The sequence below is a fragment of the Crocodylus porosus genome, unplaced genomic scaffold (assembly GCF_001723895.1).
Source record: "Crocodylus porosus isolate Cpor-Errol unplaced genomic scaffold, CroPor_comp1, whole genome shotgun sequence".
Lineage (NCBI taxonomy): Eukaryota > Metazoa > Chordata > Crocodylia > Crocodylidae > Crocodylus > Crocodylus porosus.
Genome location: NW_017728918.1, coordinates 93,464,975 through 93,485,544, shown reverse-complemented (window position 1 = coordinate 93,485,544; position 20,570 = coordinate 93,464,975). Strand labels below are relative to the sequence as shown.

General features: G+C 42.4%; 1 protein-coding gene across 1 annotated transcript in view; it reads right to left on the bottom strand.

Moving 5' to 3' along the window:
- LOC109312144 (dermatan-sulfate epimerase-like) overlaps positions 1–9,703 on the bottom strand; it is a 330,716-nt gene extending 321,013 nt beyond the window's left edge. Inside the window, exons 1-4 of the mRNA XM_019538188.1 lie at positions 9,554–9,703; positions 5,777–5,868; positions 2,772–2,843; positions 1,093–1,199 (exon numbers count right to left, since the gene is read on the bottom strand). Of these exons, the coding sequence (XP_019393733.1) occupies positions 1,093–1,199; positions 2,772–2,843; positions 5,777–5,868; positions 9,554–9,646 (364 nt within the window). The 5' untranslated portion in view covers positions 9,647–9,703. The remainder of the gene's footprint in view (positions 1–1,092; positions 1,200–2,771; positions 2,844–5,776; positions 5,869–9,553) is intronic.
- Between the last annotated feature and the right edge of the window lie 10,867 nt (positions 9,704–20,570).

Sequence of the window (20,570 nt, the reverse complement as noted above, 5' to 3'; positions counted from 1 at the left end):
TATAAATTTCTCTACTGGAATTTTAACTAGGAATAGACATTGAATATTTAAAATTGGGTAACACTATGTTACTTTTCTTGTATAACTTAATTTACTTTTTACTCATTTTTTTCCTCATTCAGTAGGGAAAGAAAATTGCCGTTCTGGGTCAAATCAGTGAGATTTTGAATATTTGATTAAATTAAAATTTTAAAGGCCACAGGGTGAAGTTCTCACTCTGACACTCAGCTTTGCATGGTGGGTAAAAGAGACCAGACTTGTGTCATACACTGTAAAATCAATGAAGTCGGGCAGAGAAAGATCCCTCCAATGCAAGAAATCAGAAACAGAATTATGATGCACACCTTCAAGGTGCTCCATACAAATCCTGACATAAAATCAAGACAGGAATAGGATTACCAGAAGTAGCACTTTGAAAATTAAAGCAGCTTCCTATAATTTACACCCTATTGAAATTGCCCAGGAGGGTTTTCTATCCCTGGAACAACTATAGGCAGAAACATGAAAACATTGCCTCTGTGTAGTCTAAGAGTTCTATGCTGGGCCTCCTGGAAAACCAAGACAGAATCTCACCCTAGGACTCCAGTCCTGCAGAGAACCACACAGATGCCATGCTAAACAATCCTAGATACTCCCTTGGAACATCTCACACAATAGAGTTATGCATGTGGGCATGTGGCTTATGGCTTTGATCCTTCAAGTTCTTACATTTTGCTGACTAGTTTCATATGCTGTATAAAATTAACATTCACAAAGGAGGCCAACTTAATTTTTCAGTGATTAAGAAATGCATTTGAGCATTAGCCTTTACAAACAGATTAGACTAAGATTATCAATATGTTTTACATGGAGCAAACAGCTTCCGTCCATTATTGACCGCTTCCATCCATTGCTGACTTGGGTTTTTATTTGAACCCAAGAAACTGAGATGAAAAGCTACACATTCCATTACCAATGCACAAGCCAGCAACTTGTTTTATCTTTTTCTAACATCAAAAACTGTTTAAAATAGACTGTGTTACCCTAATGAGTCCTGCAGTGGTTAGAAAAGTTTCCAAGATCATAAAATCCAAGTAAAAGAGATTCAAATACCTGTACGGGAGATCATTCCACTGACTGTTTTAAAGTGCTTCCATTCCTTCCTTCCATAAGTCTCCAAGATCTCTTCAGGAGTCATGCTCTTCGTACCATGGCTTGCCCTAGTTAATATATTTTGTCACAGTTAAAAATGCTAATCTCATTCTAATTTCCTACTATGCATAGAATTATGCAATAATCAACTACAGGGTTGGGCCATGGGTTGGTTTCCTCTCCTACTTCCACTCAAATTTGCTGGGGGAAAGGGAGGAGTGTACTTGACCATGTCACACTTGACCTTCTCATGACCCAGAGATTCCCTTATAAATCTGACTATGCTGTCTTGGAAATAAGAGTATAAATTCTATTTTTTCATCTAAGGAATTTCGCTTTAAAGATTCCACTGTACTATCCACTTTACAGCTGTCATCTGCTCCATAGTAACCTCCAGTTTCTACCCTCTTATTCTATGGTAAGTAAAATCTAAGCATACTAACTTACTGCTCTTTCTCTGAGCTGTTCTTTTTTAACTGTGGTGCAACTGTGGTGCAACAATGCATATATGCTTTCTTTGTAATATAGAACAGGTAGTGAAACAATATAAATGAAAAAAATTGGAAAAAAATGCAAATATTTTACTTTTAGGCAAAATAAAGAAAAATGACTTCCAGTGGGTCTAAGGAGACTACAGGCAGTCCTCGGACTTACGATACAATTGGTTCCTGAAAACCGCGTCTTAAGTCAAACCGTTGTAACTTGGAACCAATGTTCTCATAAAAAAACAATGCTATAAATGGGTGACTGGTCCCTGAACCAAGGCCCAATACCCTATTTTCACTAAAAATACCCCAGAATTTTGTACTTGATCAATTAAAAATGAGTAATATAGCTACTTTAATGTATTTATATTCTAAATAGCAATCATATTGATTTGGGAGGACTTCTTTGAGGTGACTGCTAGAGTTTTTGAAAGGCTCTTGGCTGGATTTTTTGAAGGATTTTTGGCTGGAGTCTTCTCAGGAGTCTCGGCTGCAGGTTCTTCTGGAGTCTTGTCTGCTTTCTTAAAGAAAGTGTCCAAGGAAGGAAGTTTGGACAGATGTCCTCCAGGGAGACAAGCAACGCAGCAAACTTGTCACTGGCGTAGCATTGCATCAAACCAAGCATTGTAAAGTCAAAACTGATGTCATAAAGTTGAAGCAGGGTGTTAATTTATAAATGTTGTAAGTGCAAAACATTATAACTCAAAACATCTTAAGTCAAGAACTGCCTGTACTCAGGGAACAGAAAGTTAAACTTGTGCTTTAATTTTTGCAGGACTATTATTTGTATGCTTTATAGTATCTTGCAATACTGGAGAATAAAAACAAAATTAACTTAAAAAATTGTAACCATTCAACCTCTGAGCACTGAAAAATAAATACTTTTACAGCACTAAGTAGCAAATCATAGATATCATGATGGAGTGCTGTGTTCCACAATAGCAACTAAAATAGACAGGCCACCAAATGGTTATAGTTACCTATGTAATATTAAAAACAGATTCAGCACAACTTGTACGTGCAGCACTTGACATTTAAACTTAAGAATGAATTCAATTTAGGATAGTAATTGCACCATAATTATACTGAGATACTGGGTTTTTTTTAAAGAAAATAACTTTACAGACATCTAACAGGAAAATTCAGCATTATTACCTCAAAACTGTTCCATCTTTTGCAAGTTTAAGGAAGTTCCCTTCTTCTAGATCCAAAGCCAAGCCTTTACAGCTAAAAATTAATTTGATTTAAAAAGGAGAAAAAAAGGAAGAAAAGACATTACACCTCAAATATAGTCTGACACATAATCAAGCATATCTCAACAATATGCATCTGGAATTAGTACACAATTTAGCTACAAATAAAAATAATAATGTAATCATTCATGTACTTCCATATTCCATGTGTATGTAGCCATTATAAAGGTTTGGAGGATCAGGGCCAAAATTTCACAATCAAGCAGGTGTATTTAGACACTTTTTAACATTAAGGAAAACAAATCTAACTATTCGTGATGAAAAGTGATATAAATCAGAGGTGCTCAATCCCTGGCCTGTGGGGACACCATGTAATCTTATCTGTGGGGCCTAATCTGGCCTATGGCCCCCAACACCACGGAATCTGATCTATGGGGCTCCCCATAGGTCCTGTGGGGAGCCCATGGGCCTTGGCCTTATGTGCTATACTGCTTGCACAGCCCCTGGAACCTGATCCCAACTAGGCATGGGAACCCTGAACAGCCTCCACCTGGCTGGGATTGCAAACATAGCCCCATACTGCCCCAGGGCCTGATCCTGGCACTCAGGGGCAGCACACAGCCCAATCCAACCTGCAGTCCATCCCCACATCCTTCATCTGGCCGGTAGAGCCAAACATGTGGACAACTTGGTCTTGCTACCGGCTAAACTCAATCAATTTAGTTAAACTCAAGAAGTCCTAACAACTAAGGGTGCCTGCATACATGTAGAATGCCTGTCCAAATGTGCTGTAATTACAGCATATCAGAGGAGACTCAATTAATCGAGTCTGCCAGACCATGATAATTAGCACGCTGTAGCAGCCTCAGCCTCTCACATATTCAATGTCCCTGCAATTGAAAATGGCAGCAGGGGCAGTTTAACTAAAGCTCATTCAGCAAGCTTTAATTAAAGCACCCTCTCCACCATTTTCAAGGGCAGGACTGCTGAATACACAAGATGCTGCCAGCACTTTAATTGGAGTGGCTCCTGAGAGCCACGCTAATTTAAGTGCCCCCCCCAATCCCCAGAACACATGAAAAGACTACCTAAAGTACCAAAAGGATACCTTTGAAAGTTTAATTGTAGCTCAACAGAGAAGAAGACAACAGGTACATCTCATTTATCTGGAAATGTTTCAGAAATATTTCAACTGTTTCACATAATGATGAAACTGTTTCAGAGACACCTGAAGTTTCACATAGGGGAAAAAAGCTGAGTAAACAATTTGCAGAATTGAGGGAGTTAAGGATTGGAAATGTAATGCCAAATTTACTATATAATTAGATTCTGAAAAAAATCTGCAGTTTCTGGACTTTAACAACTAGAATGGTGGCTTTATTTTTTTTTAATGATATCAGTGCGATTTCCATCCTTCATTACCAGATAGGTAGGAGTAAGGTAGGAGTAGAGTGGGATGAGACCAACTAGGAGTTCTGAACCATCACAAAGTAATGTACAGCTACATGCAGGCCATATGATTACCTCTACTACAGTATCAGTGGATCCCAGCACCTGCATATTTTGAGCATACCCTGCCAATACATGTCTGCAGCTATGCTCCAAACCACAGAGGAAATAAACAAGTGAGGCTATTCTCGGCTCATCCTTCAGCCCTGCTCTTGGTCTCCAGTATGCTGAGAGTGCCTTCTAAAGACAAGCCTGGAGCTGCCTCTCACTTACATACTCAGGGATTTGGAGCACTCCTGCAGGATAAATGGTTGTAGACTGGCCAAGCTATGCTTAAACAGATGTGTGCTGGGAGACTGTAATGGTGAGGACAAGCCTTTCTGGTTGATCCACAAAATGGACTCCTATGTCCATGCAAAGGCCTGTAGACTTCTGTGAAGCTACACGTAACTACAGGAATCAACCGGCATGCATCAGCTTACAGGACTGAGGCCTATATATGTGCTACTACAAAGTATTTGTAGGTCTCAGGTAACTCATTAGAAATAACAGCCTGGTATAAATACACTGCTTGGAGAGCACAGGTTGAAATTACAGTTGATTGGAAATGTTCTGACAAAATGGTTTTTCATCAGAAAAAAATAAATGTTGATCTATAAAAACAAAACCTTTCCATGGAACACCTATCCATTTCGGCAAGGATGAAATACGTAGTGAAAATGAGAGAGAGAGAAAAAAGAGAGGGAAAGAGGAGAGAGAAGAGAGAGGGAAAGAGGAGAGAACACAGGGAGAAGACAGAGAGAGAGAGAGAGAGAAAGAAAGAAGGAGAGAAAGGACACAAGGGAAAAGGGAAATAGAGACAAGGGAAAAGGGAGAGAGAGAGGAGAGAGAAATGCTATCACCATAACTCCACTGCCGAGAACAGTCAATAGATTAGGGCTGAAAAGTGGGAGACCAAGGATCAAATCCCCATTCTGCTTCGTTAAGAATAGGCTTTTGAATTCCAACTTCCAGAATTCAGAGAGGGAACCCAGCCCATCGGACCACTGGCTATTCTGGGGTGCACCTTTCCAAGTTCTCCTGTTGCAGCTATTCTATTTTATATAAATAATTAATATTAATCAGTCAATTTAGGAGAGAGAAAGAGACATTGACTTTCATCAACCTTTATTATTAAAAATAAAAGTTAAAGTTTTAAAAATCGAGCTAAAAGCAATTAAAACACAGAATCCTACCTGGGACTAGTCATGACAACAAACCACCAAAAAAGAACAATTCAAATAAAGTGCCAATGATCAAAACCCTTAGAGACTGACCCTATGGCCCAGTGATCTGAGCACTTTTTTGGGACATGGCAGATAAAGATTCAAGTCTGCATTTCAAGTTAAACATATAAATGACTGTGTATAGTTTCTGTGTTGGATCTCACAACCATAGCAATATCAAGAAATTATTTTGCAAGATCCATACAAATTGGAATTAGAAATTAAATTTTGATTCTGTTTTTAAAATACTTACCAAAAATCCCAGTTTTCTGGAGTTACAGTCAGCAAGTCTTTATCATAACCCTTTTCCGTTACCAGGTACTGAGCAAAACTGTCATATATTAGCTAGAAATTAGGGAAAAAAAGTATTATAGACAAGAAATGGCAGCAAATCCAGATTACCTATTAAATATAATGGACAATGCCTGTAAAAGAAGTACAATTTACCCATACATATATAAACTCAATTTTAATCAATTTCCAATTCCCATGCTTAACACACACAATGAAATTATTGTTTAATATATATGCTGGGGGAGGGTGAAGTATCAAGAAGTAAACAAAAATTACCAAGATCTATACGTTACAGTAGACTGAATTCTAACATTTTGCTACATTATTTCTATTCAGATAAAGGATCCAAAGCCAAATGCTGCCCCATGTAATCTTAGTAGACAAGGCCTACTAAGTACACCATGTTAACTAATACAGTAGTAGTATATCATATTTAAACATACATAGATTTTTTTGTCAACTATACATTCCACAGAGCCAGAAAGATTTACTTTGGGCAGAACTTACTGAAGGTGGAAGAAGGGCTTTTTGAAAAGTTTGTGTCAAAATGGAATTTCTACAAATGGTGGATTGTTTAACTAAACAAGTATTTCACAAAAAAGTATGCTCGCTTCATAGCAAATAGCAATGTTCTGTTGGAAAGATAAAAGAATGACATCAACTATATTGATACAATATGGCTCGTCAGTGCCTCTTGGGAGTTGCAGTTTGGGTGCCTTATACTCCTGCCCTCTGTTATGGATCACACCTCATTCTTTCATAATGCACCAGAAGCAGAAGCAGCTTCGTAGTGAAAAGCTTGCGACTTCCCTGACTACTTCAGTTGCTGGAAAAGAAGAAGGTGCTAGAGTACAATGGGGGTGCTGTTATTGGATCCTCGTTAGTATCAGTCCAGTAAACCGTGATCATATATACAGGACAAAAGTAGCATTCAACTTCCATTAAATTTGTTTACTAACAAATAATAGTCCTTACTCCTCAGTATCATTTTGGCTACTGAAGACAAAATAACTATACAACTGGCAGACAAGGCAAGCCCAGTATTTAAAAAGTAGGCCCAAATACACAAGAAACCACCACGCTAGAAGAATAAAGTGGATGAGGCTTTCTTCAAACTGCTAGCAGAAGTGTCCCAATCAAAAGCCCTGGTTCTCTTCACCCTGACATCTTCTGGGAGGGAAATACAGCAATGCACAGGAACCTAGAAAGTTTTTATAGAGCATTGGGGACAACTTCCTGGTTTGAGTGTTGGAGAGGCTAACTAGGGGTCATGCTCTTCTTGACCTGCTGCTCACAAACAGGGAAGAATTGGTGGTCAATGTGGAAATGGATGGCAACTTAAGCAGCACTGACCACGAGATGATTTTCTTCAGGATCCCAAGGAAAGGACGGAAGGAGAGCAGCAAAATAAGGATCCTGGACTTCGGAAAAACAGACTTGGATTCACTCAGGGAACTGACAGGCAGGACCCACTGGGATACCTGTCTGAAAAGGGAAATAGTCCAGAAGAGCTGGCTGTATGTTAAAGAAACCTTATTAATGCCACAGGAACAAACCATCCTGATGCACAGGAAGACTATCAAATATGGCAGAAGACCAGCATGACTTAGCAGGGAACTCTTCAGTGAGCTACAATACAAAAAGAAATCTTACAAGGGGAAACTTAGACACACAACTATGGAGAAGTAGAATATTCCTTCAGTGTGTAGGGATGAAATCAGCGTCTGTGTCCACAAGTGTGGACATTTGGTTTCCTAGGGACAAGAATCGACAGCACTTGTCCCTAGGGAACGTCTGTACCACATGTGGTACAGTGAGGCTTTGGTGTGTGCCAAATTAGCCCAGGTGGGGTAGGAGAGGCTGGGGCCAGCACTGGGCTGGCCCCAGCAGCCTTACCTGCGGCTCTCGGGGCCTCCTGAGGCTGCAACAACAGCAATTTTTCTGCATGGAGCCTGGCCACCAGCCACAGCGTGGCTCCCGGCCACCCAGCTCCATGTTTGAGTGGTGCACGGTGCCTGTGTATGTGCTACTTGCTTTTTTTTTCCTATTTCCCCTCCCCCCCATCAATGCACTGCTCCAGTTTTTCTTCTGCAGGTTTGTTTGACCCCTGGATATCCAGTTGATTCTTCTTCTCTATTCAGCACTAGTGAGGCCACATCTGGAATACTGTGTCTAGTTATGGGCCCCCCACTACAGAAAGGATGGGGACAAATTGGAAAGAGTCCAGCAGAGGGCAACTAAAATGGTGAGGGAGCTGGGGCACATGACTTATGAAGAGGGGCTGAGAGAATGGGACCTCATCTGGAGAAGAGAAGACTGAGAGGGAATTTAATAGCAGCCTTCAACTACCTGAAGGGTGGTTATAGCAAGGATGCATCTAGACTGTTCTCAGTGATAGCCAGTGACAGAACAAGGAGAAATAGTCTCAAGCTGCAGCAAGGGAAGTTTAGGTTAGATATTAGGGAAAACTCTCTCATTAGGAGGGTAGTAAAACACTGGAACAGGTTACCCACAGAGGTGGTGGCACCTCCATCCTTGGAGGTTTTTAAGACCGGGCTAGACAAAGCCTTAGCTGGTATGACAGAGTTGGGGATGGTCCTGCTTGGAGCAGGTGGTTGGGCTAGACTTCCTGAGGTCCCTTCTAACCTTAGTTTTCTATGCATGTGTGTGTGAATGCATGTGTGTGCGTATATACACAAACACACACACACACACACACACACACACATAAATGTATATGCACATGCATATGCATGTATGTACATATACATGCACACATTCATGTGTGTGTGCATATACATGTGTGTATAGACATATATGTGCATGTGTGCATGCATATGGGTGTGCATGTATACATGTGTATATGCATATACTTGTGCACATACGCATATACGTGTACATATACAGAAATGTGTATATATTATATACGCACACACACAAAGCATACATATGTATATGCATACAAATGTGTGCATGTATATGTAAATATGTGCGTATATGCATATATGTGTGTATATATATAGACATACATGCATGTGCGTGCATGTGGGTGTGCATGCATGTGGGTGTGCATATGCGTATGTATATGTGTATATATGCATATACTTGTGCACATATATGAACATATTTCTGTATAAACACACGTACATGTATATGCATATATATATCATGCACACACACGCGCACACACACACACACCCCCTGAGATTAACAGCACCCCCGAAAGAAGCATTGGTGGTGCTTCAGGTAGTCGTCCCTCACCACCCCCACCGCTGGGGTCGCCTGGGGCAGTTGCTCTGCCCCACAGACCTCCAGGGCACGCATCATTCATGCGTATGTATAAAGTTAGTTCATAAAAGTTATCCATTAAAGAGTAGGCGCACACACGCCGATAGCACACTCCGAGCCCGGAGTGGTCGGTGTGCTACGAGCCTGCAAGGCAGACAGCAGCAGCCCGCCTCCTCGGGGGCCCGAGCGCCTCTCGCTCATCTGAAGCGCCCGGGGCAGAGCTGGGAGACGAGAAGCAGGCGGATGTTTGCAGCGCTCCGCTTCCCCCGCCCCGGCACATGCTCAGTGGCTGGCAGCCGGGGGAAGAGGGGGGGAGAACGGCTCCTCCCGGGGACAGAAAGGGCGGGAGCGCAGGCACCCGGGGGCGGCCCAGCACGGGGCCCAATGCAGCCCGGCCCGGCACGGGCCCAGCCCCGCTACGCTGCGCTGCGCTGCGGGCCGCACTCACCCGGGAGCTGTGCGGGAGGCGGTAGCGGCACAGCGTGTGGTCCAGGTCAAAGCCCAGCACCTCGCACTCGGCCAGCGAGAAGGACGGGCTCATCGCGGCTCCGGCTGCTGGCCAGGGCGGGAGCAGGGGCGGGAGGTGGAGCAGACGCCGCTGCTCTTCCGCGGCTGCTCGGGGACTGGCTGCGCTTCCCCCGCCCACTCACCTGCTCGGGCCCGGCACGTGCCCGCGCCCGCCCGCGTCCCGGGGCCGCCCCTCGGGGCCGCCGTCACGGAGAAGTGGGAGTGGAAGGGACACCTTGGGCCCCTACTCCAACCCCCAGCCAAACCCTCCCAGATCATCTAAAGCCGTGCTTTTTTCAGCCCGCGGGTCGTGACCCAAGTGGGTCACAAGCAGCACCGTACCTAGACTCCTGGCAGCCCCAGGCAAACTGCTTAGCAGGTCCCCTTCACCATAGATAATGATAATAATAAATCAGGGAAACACCATGGAGCCGAGTCCATGAAGGCAGTTTTCCATAAGAGTTCCCAAGGATAACCTCATCAGGCATGGTTTAGTCCAGGGGTGGTCAAGATGTGGCCCAGGGGCTGGATGCGGCCTACCAGGCCATTCTATCCAGCCTGTGGGGCCCCTAAAAATTTTAGAAAATTAATATTAATCTGCCCTGGGCTGACTGTCCTGCAGCTCTCAATGGATTGCCAAAATTCAGTAAGCGGCCCTCCGCCCAAAATAATTGCCCACCCCTGGTTTAGTACCCACAGAGGTGTTAGGGCTTAAAGCCTAATGTATAGAAATGGGAGGCTCCTCCCTAGCTTGCTCCTGGGCCAGAAGTTGCTGCCCCACGTTCTCTGTCTCTGGGCAGCGACTGCCCCAAGCACGGTGGCAGGTGCCAGGGGTGGGGTCAGGAGAGCACAGGAAGGGATGCAGGGACACTGCCTGCGTGCTGCTGACTTTGTTCCCATCTCTGTGGTGGTGCCCAGGGGAACCTGCAAAACCAAAGGAGCCACTGTGCACCCCACTCCCACTGATTTTGCAGGTTTCCTCATGAACCAGCCCCCCCCCCAACTCTCTTCTCCCTCCTGATCAGTGGGGAGGTGAAGACCATGGTTTTAAATGTTTTTTTGTGTCCCAGCTGGTCAGCAACAGAAAGCAGGGCTGCCAGGCCTTTAATTTAGGTCCCTAATCAGGGGTGGCACGGAGGGGAGAGGTTGGAGAGGCTATAGCCACCCCAAAATTCACCTTAGCCCCCTGTAGCCACCCCTCCCCACCAGGCCTCTGCCACCCACCCCCCACAGCTAAGCCTGCCCTGCTCCCACCCGCAGTGCAGCCCCACCAGAAAAAGCAACCCCCTCCCTAATCATGGGTGACTTGTAGGGAGGGCATGTCCCCTCCACCACCCAATTTCCACCAAGGCCACTGGCAGGGGCCCAAGCAGCTCTTGCAGTGCTGCTGGCCAAGTCTGGAGCTGAAGCTGGGTCCGTGACAAGCAGATTGAGCCAGCCACCATGCCACGCAGAATGCCTCCCACCGCGCTGTCTTCAGTGCCACCTTCGTCCCCTGCCTGTGTTATTGTGGGGGAGGGGAAGGAACACTAACAGCAGCAGCAGCCCATGGCCCAGGCTGCTTGCCCGCATGCCTGCATTACTGGGGGGGGGGGGAACAATGTGGCTGGGCTCCTACAGCTGGTCCTCAGTTTCTTCCTCCTCTTTTCCCTCCCCACATTTTCTCTTTTCCTTTGTTTCTCTCTTCTTTCTTTCCCTCTTTCTCTCTTCCCTCTTCTTTCTTCCCCCCTTCTCTTCCCTCTTTCTTTTTCTCTTTTTTTCCTCCCCCTCCCCTCTTTTTCTCATCTCCTCTTCTTTTATCTTTTTCATAACAACATGCTTAACAAAAAAAGAATACACACCAACAAAGGTCGTATATGAAGTTCCATTTATTGTCACCAGGTTTAGAATTTTTAGAAAACCTGGTATTTACTGTAAAAAACCATTTACAGTTATTAACTATATTAACATGCAGCGCATCCTGCCATATACCCCTGCCCCCGTTTTGTTTTCCTGGTATGCCAGCACTCCGGCACCCTACAAGGTAGACACTGCAGTTTTTTCACCACTCTAGCCAAAAACATTGCCTACCCCTGTATTAAAGGAATCCTTTTTCTGAAAGGCCACGGCAGAGCAGAGTGTTTGTAAGGGTCTTGTTACATGGTAATTGGGGGCAGCTCCTGGAGCGCTTAACCTCTGGGCTGTGTCTGCACATTAACACCTGGTTTTAAGCACTCCATTATATGGCTCAAAGTGATGCCACTCCAGAGCAGGATTATCGGTGTTAACCAGCTCATGTTGTACTGAGGTGTAACCACTCTCAGCTACACCTTGCTGTAAATGCCCCACCTGCCCCAACCCCTTCTGGCCTGGATCAGGCCCATTGCTGCCCCCCGCTTCCATGGTACCACAGATCCTGCCCAGTCCTCACCCCGCCCCATCCTCCCTACCCATGCTTACTTGTGGCTGCCCATCCTGTCTGTCCCCAGGGAGCAGGCTGGGAAGAGTTAAACTGGGCCAGAAGAGCAGCAGCCTCACAGCCAGTGGTGGTTGGGCTAGGCAGGCAGGTTAATCATTCCCTGCCTGCTCCCCTGGGACAGACAGTGCAAGCAGCTCCAGGGACATCCTCACCTTGTGCTGGACATCCACAAGTTTGGGGGCCCCAGCACCTGCTACAAACACAAGGTATAAACACAAGCCATACAATGTGACAAGTGCAATCTGCTGAGACAAATTACTAATAGGACATGGAAGGAAAATGAAACAAGCAACTAAGGGTAGATATCAGAACAAACTATCCCAAGACCAAAAGGACAAATTGTAAACCAAAAAAACTCACTCAATCCAACAGCAAATGAGCTGTAGACTATACACAGCGCTGAAAAGCAAAGCCGTCTCAAACCCAGAGGAAAATACCTTAATTGCCAAACAAGTTTAAAGTCAGGGCTTTAAACAGTGTTAAGTTGTATATAGGATGAAAGATGTTCTATAGAGTAAAACAAAATGCTAAGTATGTAGCAGGTTATGGTACTCAAGTTTGCTATCTTTAGAACATGTAACAGGGGCAGCATAACATGATTAGGTATAGAAACAACTTGATAGCTAAAAACAGCATATATACAAGAAGAGATAATGGTTATGTTTTGCACTGTCATAGCTTTATCTCTTTTAAAACTTGTACACTGAACATGGTTCTAATTTTTTTGAGGCTTAGCTCACTATTCCTGAATCATGCTAAGACCTGGTAATACACAGTATGTACCCTAACACTTACATTTGTAGCATCTCTCACATTAGACTAGAACAGTTTAGAGAACAAAGATCTTGCCTTTTCTATGGAGTTGGACTAGATCTCCTCGAGGTCCTTTAGGCTAGGGACAGACATTACACATAAAATGGCTGAAACTGGTTTGAGATAAACCTGGCTGAATGCAGTATCAGACTTAACTGATTTGAGTGAAACCGGTTTATGCACTCTGTCCCAGATGACCTATCTTTTCTACCTGTGGCGGCATATTTCTCACAAGAAAACCACTCTCTCTCCAATCTCTCAGTTCTAATCCTCATAGATCCTTTATAATCTAATTTATAAAACACCTTTCATAGATGAGCCTATGAACTTGACTTCATCAGTCTCCTGGATAGAAAAAATCATGGACTAAACATAAACATTGGATTTATGACATTATAACCTTCCTAACACCTGACTCCCCAGGTACCTCTCCACTATTTACCAGGTGCATTCATCCTCCCTACCCCCCAAGGCTGTCTCTCACCCACTGACTCCTGAATGTACATTTTCACTGATTGGCTTTCTTTCATCCATACCAGCCTCTGGCTTCTAAAACTGGAGATTGTAAAAGGATCCCAGGACAGCAGATAGCAAAGTGCATAGATCATTTGTAATGAATCTCTGGATGAAGAAGGATAATTGTGGTGGGCTGTAGCATGAGTTGTGGAACACAGGATAAAACGATAGAAGATTGAAGGCAATGGAGTGTGTCCAGTGTTTAGGAGTGAGATTCCACAGACAACAGACATATTAGCTCTGATAGCATTGATAAGAGTTGGAGAAATATAGCCCATTATATTAAGAGAATAGAATAGAGACCAGAGACTAAATGAAAAGGAGCAAATGCCGTGGTATAGAACACACTAACAATGGAAGTTTAAAATATGGCCAAAAATTAGAAAAATAATTGAGCAAAAAAGTATGGTTGCAGAAGCCAGCTGCTGGACTACTGAACACAGGTAGCCTAAAAGGAATATACAGATTAACAACTATTAGGCAAAGAAAAAATGAGATCTCAGATGCTAAGTGTGCTGAAGACAAAAACAAAAGACAGTGAAATCATAGGCAGAAGGTAGAAAAATCATTATGGGATAGTAATGGTTCTCTGTGAGACTGCTCAGTGAAGAGAATCTGAGGAAACCACTGAAGTGACTGGACTATCAAAAAAAGACTGATTAGCTGGATAATCAAAGTAAACAATGACAAGTCTGGGGTTACAATAGGAAAGTCAATGGTAGATGCAGTATTTGTAGCCAAAATGTAGCAGAGAGTAGAGGGAAATGTAAAGAATTGCACTTTTTGTCTGTGGGCTTAAAAACTAATGACAGTGCTTCTAGCAGATTGATGTTTATGCTGGCAGTCATGCAGTCTGCCAGAGACATGTATTGAGAATATTATGGACATGTTAAGGTAACAATAGTAGTGAGAGGCAGCTGTGGATATAGCCAACCATTCACAGTGAGAGCAGGTCTTTAACAAGAATCAGCTGTAAGTCCATTCCTGTTTATGACTGCAGTGAACATCTTGCTGTAGGAGACTGCAGGGAGAAGTTGTTTGAGGATCACATTAAATTGTGTAGTGAAGATAAAAATAAACAGGAAAAGTAAAAATTATGGAAGGCACTATTAGAAAAATATTTTGTGAATCAGCTAACAAAATACATGAAATCCTTTTGTCAAAAAGGACAAGAAACAAGTTAAAAGTTGAACAGTTTGGAGGTAATGTCTATACAATTAAATTTTTTGCTTCAGTGTTAGGATGTTAGGAATACTATGATGAGCTCTTGATGAAAATGGAGCAAGTTGGCAGGAATTATTTGCAGTGATATACCAAGTAAGCTAAATAGCAGTGTCTAAGTCAATGATTCTCAACTACCGTGCCACAACACCCCAGGTTGCCTTGAGATCCTTTCAAGTGTGTTGCAGCATGCTACAAAATCTTAGCTCTGTTGGGTGCTGTAACAAGGCTGGGACTTATTGATTGCATGAGGGCCAAGCCCACAGGGTCTGATTACAGGAGTGGAAGGTGGTAGAAATTCTAGGAGTAGGCTGAGAAAGAGATGCAAAATCAGGACAATATGTCTGTGTGCTTATTGCAAATTAATCCAAGGCATTTTGTTTTGGAGTTCTCAAGGAGGTTGAGGGAGTCCAGACTGCTGACTGGGGCGTAAAAGCCCACAGGATCATAAGGGACAGGGCAAAGGTAGCCCTTATGTGTGCCTGGGGAGAGAGGCACCAAATGCTGCTCCTCTCCTACAGGACAAAGAGCCTACAGGCAGTCTTCGACTTACCATGTTTCGAGTTACAACATTTCGCACTTACAACATTTATAAATTGACACCCTGTTTCAACTTTATGACATTGGTTTTGATTTTACAACACGTGATTTAAGGTGATGTCACACCAGTGAACAAGTTCGGTGCATCTGTCATCTTGGAGAACATGTGTCCAAACTTCCTTGGATACTTTCTTTAAGAAAGCGGACAAGACTCCAGAAAAACCTGCAACCAAGACTTCTGAGAAGACTCCAGCCAAGAACCCTTCAAAAAGTCCAACCAAAAGCCTTTCAAAAAGTCCAGCATAGTCACCTCAAAGAAGTCTTTCCAAATCAATATGATTGCTATTTACAGTATAAATACATTAATGTAGCTATACTACTCATCTATAATTGATCAAGTATAAAATTCTGGGGTATTTTTGGTGAAAATAGGGTATTGGGCCTTGGTCAATCCCCCATTTATAACATTGTTTCTTATGAGAAAATTGGTTTTGAGTTACAATGTTTTGACTTAAGACACAGTTTTCAGGAACCAATTGTGTCGTAAGTCTGAGGACTGCCTGTACTTCATAATTTCTATATCATCAAGTTATAGCACACAAGAGAAGGATAGTAGGCTGGTGCGAAGTGGCTAGTATTCACTGTGGATTTGGCTGACTTGGGAGACAGTGATTCAATTCATTGATTTGAATCACTGGCCCAAATCAATTCAGCCAAATCTGATTCAGAGATTCAGCTGCTGCTGAATCAGTTGAATTTCTGACTCACACAGGCCCATCTCCCACCCACACTCCTAGCTCCGGTAATGGCTGCCCTGCTTACCCCAGCTCCTGGCTCTTTGACAAAAAAAAGCCTGCACTCACCAACTGCTGCCTGGTGAAGGGGTGATCCCCACTGCCCCCCACAGTCCCATGCTACATGGGGGTCATGATTACGCCTGTCATAATAAATAAATGGGTCAGAGTACTGGCCAAAGTGGAAGCAAAGTTATCAATTATTTCATACTGCTGAAATTAAAATGTTTAAGTGGATGCTGAGCAAGAAAACAAGTCTTGCCATACAGGTAACACTCAAGAGAAACGCTGAGGAAAAAGCTGGTGCCTCGTGTGATCCAGTCAGTGCTAATAAGATATGGGATATGTTGCTTGTAAAATAAAGACTGTCATTGTCACCAGTCAAACGTCACAAGAAGGTTAGGTTCAAGACAGAAAAAAAATGAAAGCCAGTTTCATTTTGGAGGATGATCTCAACAGAACCACTTGGAAGTAAAAAATTAAAGTCCCCAGGCAAGTCTACACATGCATTAATGCTTCGTAATTATGTGCATTATGTTTAGTATCTATAATAACAGGTACCGACCTAATGTGTTGTAATTAGCGCTACTGTGCAGTAGCACAAGTGCATGTCCTTTAGTTGATGCAAATGCGCAGTAGACTAAGTCTACCTTCACCACGATGCACTAATACACAGTAGAATTAGTTTACTGTGCTTTTAGCGTCTTGTCTAGATGTGCCCACCAACTCCAACAATGGGACAAGGTGAAAAGCAGTAATTGAAGAGAAGTCAAGAGATGTTGGCGTGGAATGGGAAAAGATATTTTTTTTCATGGAGGTGAAACCTGTTAGGTGAAATATATTTTTGTAAGTTCTTCATTTAACCATTCTATTCAGGTGGTCCCTTTAGACTCACTCAAAAGTTCATTCATAGCTCAAATCAGAAACCTTTCCAAAAGGAACTGACCTTTATTTATGACCTCCCTGTAGGAAATTAAACTAAGTTCTTTGTATTACAACATTAATTATTGGAATAATGGTCCTTCAGTCTAAAGTTCTGAGCTATACTCTTAAGTCTTGATCATGCAATGAGCTACATACAGAAGCAGAGACCTACCCCTACAGAATGACTTGTTGGATCATGGTCCTAACATGTCATGCTGCAGTTCTCTCAATCCATGATCAGATTATGTTTGACACTAATTCCTCTTCTATTCTAAGTGTGTGTTATTAATGATTAAACTCATAGCATTTATCCTTCGGAGAAAAGCATCAGCTATCAGACAATGCTGTACATGGTACTTTTTTATAGCACAACATAGTCCTGACCAAAAGATTAAACTTTTTCTTTCTTTTTCTAATAATTTCATTTTAAATCTGTAATTCAAATGTACTAGCTTTGTAAGTTTACCATCATTAGAAATGTAATTTCTCTATATTTCTGACCTCTTTATCATATTAATCTGGACATTTAAAATATCACATTGATTAAAAACAGGGTTTCATAAGTGTGCTATAAATATCCTTTGAACTTTAAAAGTTTTGGGAATTTAAGATGAGTTTTTTAAAGGAATTAGACACTACCTTTATATGGACTTCAAGTAGGCCTGGCAGAATTCGATTTCTTTTATATTTCAGCAGCTAAAATCAATGTTTATTTTTTAAGCATTTATTTCAATTTGTTCTGATTCAAATTGTCAGGACTGTGCAAACCTAGGGGTGTGAGGGGCAGACTATTTAGTAACATAACAAGTAAACCTCAAAAAATCAATAAAGCATAACTTTCATGCAAATTGCGGGTATTACAGGAGTGAGTGTGAGTGAGAAGTGTGGGTTGGGTAAGCTAGTGTGCTTGTGTATTCTCTGTGTATGTGTGTTGTATTTGAAGTATTGCTGTTACTATAGGGACACCTGCATTTTTACTGTAATTGTTATTATAGAACTTGCCCCAGTGAGGGGTGAGCATACCCGGTGAAGGGTTGGCATTATTAAGGGGAACTCCTGCAGGACATGGGCATGAGAACCCACAGCACTTTTGTTCTTATCATTGTGGTTGTTGTTATCGTTGTTATTGTAGTTGTGGTTGTTGTAGGATGCAGAAGTCCAGGAACCAGTATGTTCATGCAGAGCATAAGTGATCATATGGCTAAGTGGGTGAAAAAGGAGGAGGTATCTGAAGGCAGGTCATCTCCAGCAGAAATGCTTGTAAAATTGTTTTGCCTTGAGGCTTTTGAGTTTTTGTGTCTTGAGCTTTGAGGTTTCTGAGATTTCAAGTTTTGAGTGTATTGCTGGCTGTAAGCTAGTGTTTGGTGCAAGACACTGTTTTTTGTTTGCTGTTAAGAGCTAGTATAGTCCAGTATTTAGACCTGAGTAGAAAGGGTAGCAACCTGGTTCTCTGACTTCCCTCTTTTGTACCAGATTTGGGACATAAGAGAGATCCAGTTCTTAAAAGGTGCTGGGTCCGGACAGGTTGAAAACCATTATGATCGAAACTGCTCCCCACAGCTGGTGCCTGTATTGTTACAGCCCTATGTGTGGGAGTTAAAGACAATTTCACTAGGAAAGATGCATGGTTCACTCATTCAAGGTTTGTTTCCTTACATAGAGAGATTCAGAAAGGAAGGAGCTGTATTAGAAAGAGGGAAAGGAAAAAGATAGAGGGAAATGGGAAAACAGGCTGTGAGGCACCTGTTATAGAGAAAGTTGTGGAAAATGTTTAGAAAGAGAAGAGAGAGTAAGAGATTAACAGAGTTTGAATGCTAGAGCAGGTTGAAGGAAAGAGTAAGAATGCAATTTTAGGAATGACTGCTTTAGAGCAGGGAAAAGACACAGTTGCTTTAAGGAAAAGTTGTGTCCTTATCTCAGAGTGCCTAAGGTCATGCTGTGGTCTGTTTGGGTTAAGTACAATTTATATTGCTGGTCCAATAAGAAGTCAGTAGCAGAGAAGACTAAGTTCTGTGCTAGAAACAGTGAATGTTTGTAACGCAAGTAAAGCAAAGAGATTGCAGAGATTGTTGAGGTGTTTGTGCAAAACAGAGAATGAAGCAGTATTGTGTGTTTGCTTTGTGCCTGTGTTGCAAGGCAGAGACTGCTAAAAGTGTAAAAGTATACTCTTATTGGTAATGAGGGTGATATGTATCCAGAAATAGTGTGGGTATAATATAGGTATCAAGAAACAAAAGTGTTAGCAGCTGTTAAGGTTTTGCTGTGATTGAGTTAATGATGGGGTTAACCCAGAAAATGGAATGAAGGCATTTCCTAAACTTTGGACAGAGAAAAAGGTTAAAATGTGGCAAGATACAGGCACATATCTTAATTGAAGGACCAAGACCACCCCCATCAGTGCAGTGTAAATATTCACTGGAAGCTGAAATAGGATTACAGCTCATAGTAAGTAGTTTGATAAGTCAGAAAATGATAGTACAAATGCTTAGTGCATGTGGCTCCCTGAATTGAAATTTGGCCTGTTCAGAAGGCAAAGTACCCTGCAATCATAGCAGCTTTAGCAGGAGGGCTAAAGTGTTTTTCAGTATTAAATTTGACTAATGCAGGTTTTATTTTTGTTTGTTTTGTTTCCTATCTCCCTGATACAAGTGCTGGTATAATTTTAAAACTATATTCAAGGAACAACAGTATTGTTTTACCTCAAGTATCCTAAAGATCTCACAATGCCCAGCAAAAAGAACATGGAAAAGGCTTTCTAAGCAAAAATTCTGAGGGAGAAACTGTCCTTCTGAAGGAAAAACTCATCTTTAAAATGACAATGTGGCTTAATTGTAACAAGGGTATTGGCATCCTTAAATCTCACATTTACAGCAATAGGAGGGCTCCACTGAGCAATTAATTTTGGGAGCCCCCTTGTTAAATAAATCACCTGACCCTCAAGGAACAGGGTAAACAGTCTTCTCTATCCTGCTGGCCACTCTTGGCTAGCAGGAAGGAACGACTCTGAGCTGTTGGAAAATACGCATCGGATGGGCTGATCATGCCCACCCTGATGTTGAGGCAGGAAAAGTCCAGAAAAGTCCTTGACTTATGATAGCCACCCTCCTGTAGGTAACTGCTCCACTTTTCCAGTATAAAAGAAAAGCACCCCAAGAATGGCAATGATGTGTGCACTGCCACTACACATGTCAGCATTGTACATCTATAAATATGAATAATCAGCCACTGCGAGGAGTTTTCCTTGACAGGCTTGTGTGTGATTGTTTTCTTCTGCAGAAACTGCACTGTAATATCAATCCAGTAGCAAAGATGACTGAAAGACCATAAGGCCTTATTACCACCAGCAGCGTCTTTCTCATCTAAGCCATGGCAAAAATTACAACAAATTGTCTTACCTGTTTGTGATGTCTTGTTATATATTTTGTGTTTGTGTATTTGGTCTGTTTTAAGTTGTCACAGTTTAAATACATATGAATATCATAAAGATATGATAAAAATCATTGGAAATACCCCTTCTAAAAATTGAATATGTCTATGGATCCCGGACCAGAACACTTCTATCCGGTTGGGCTGGAAAATTGTTCTAATATTTGAAACATGGGCAGCAACTCAGAGGTCAGGAAAACAGATCTTACGATGACAGGCTGAGAGCCATGGGACTCTTTAGCCTGGAAAAGCGCAGGCTCAGGGGT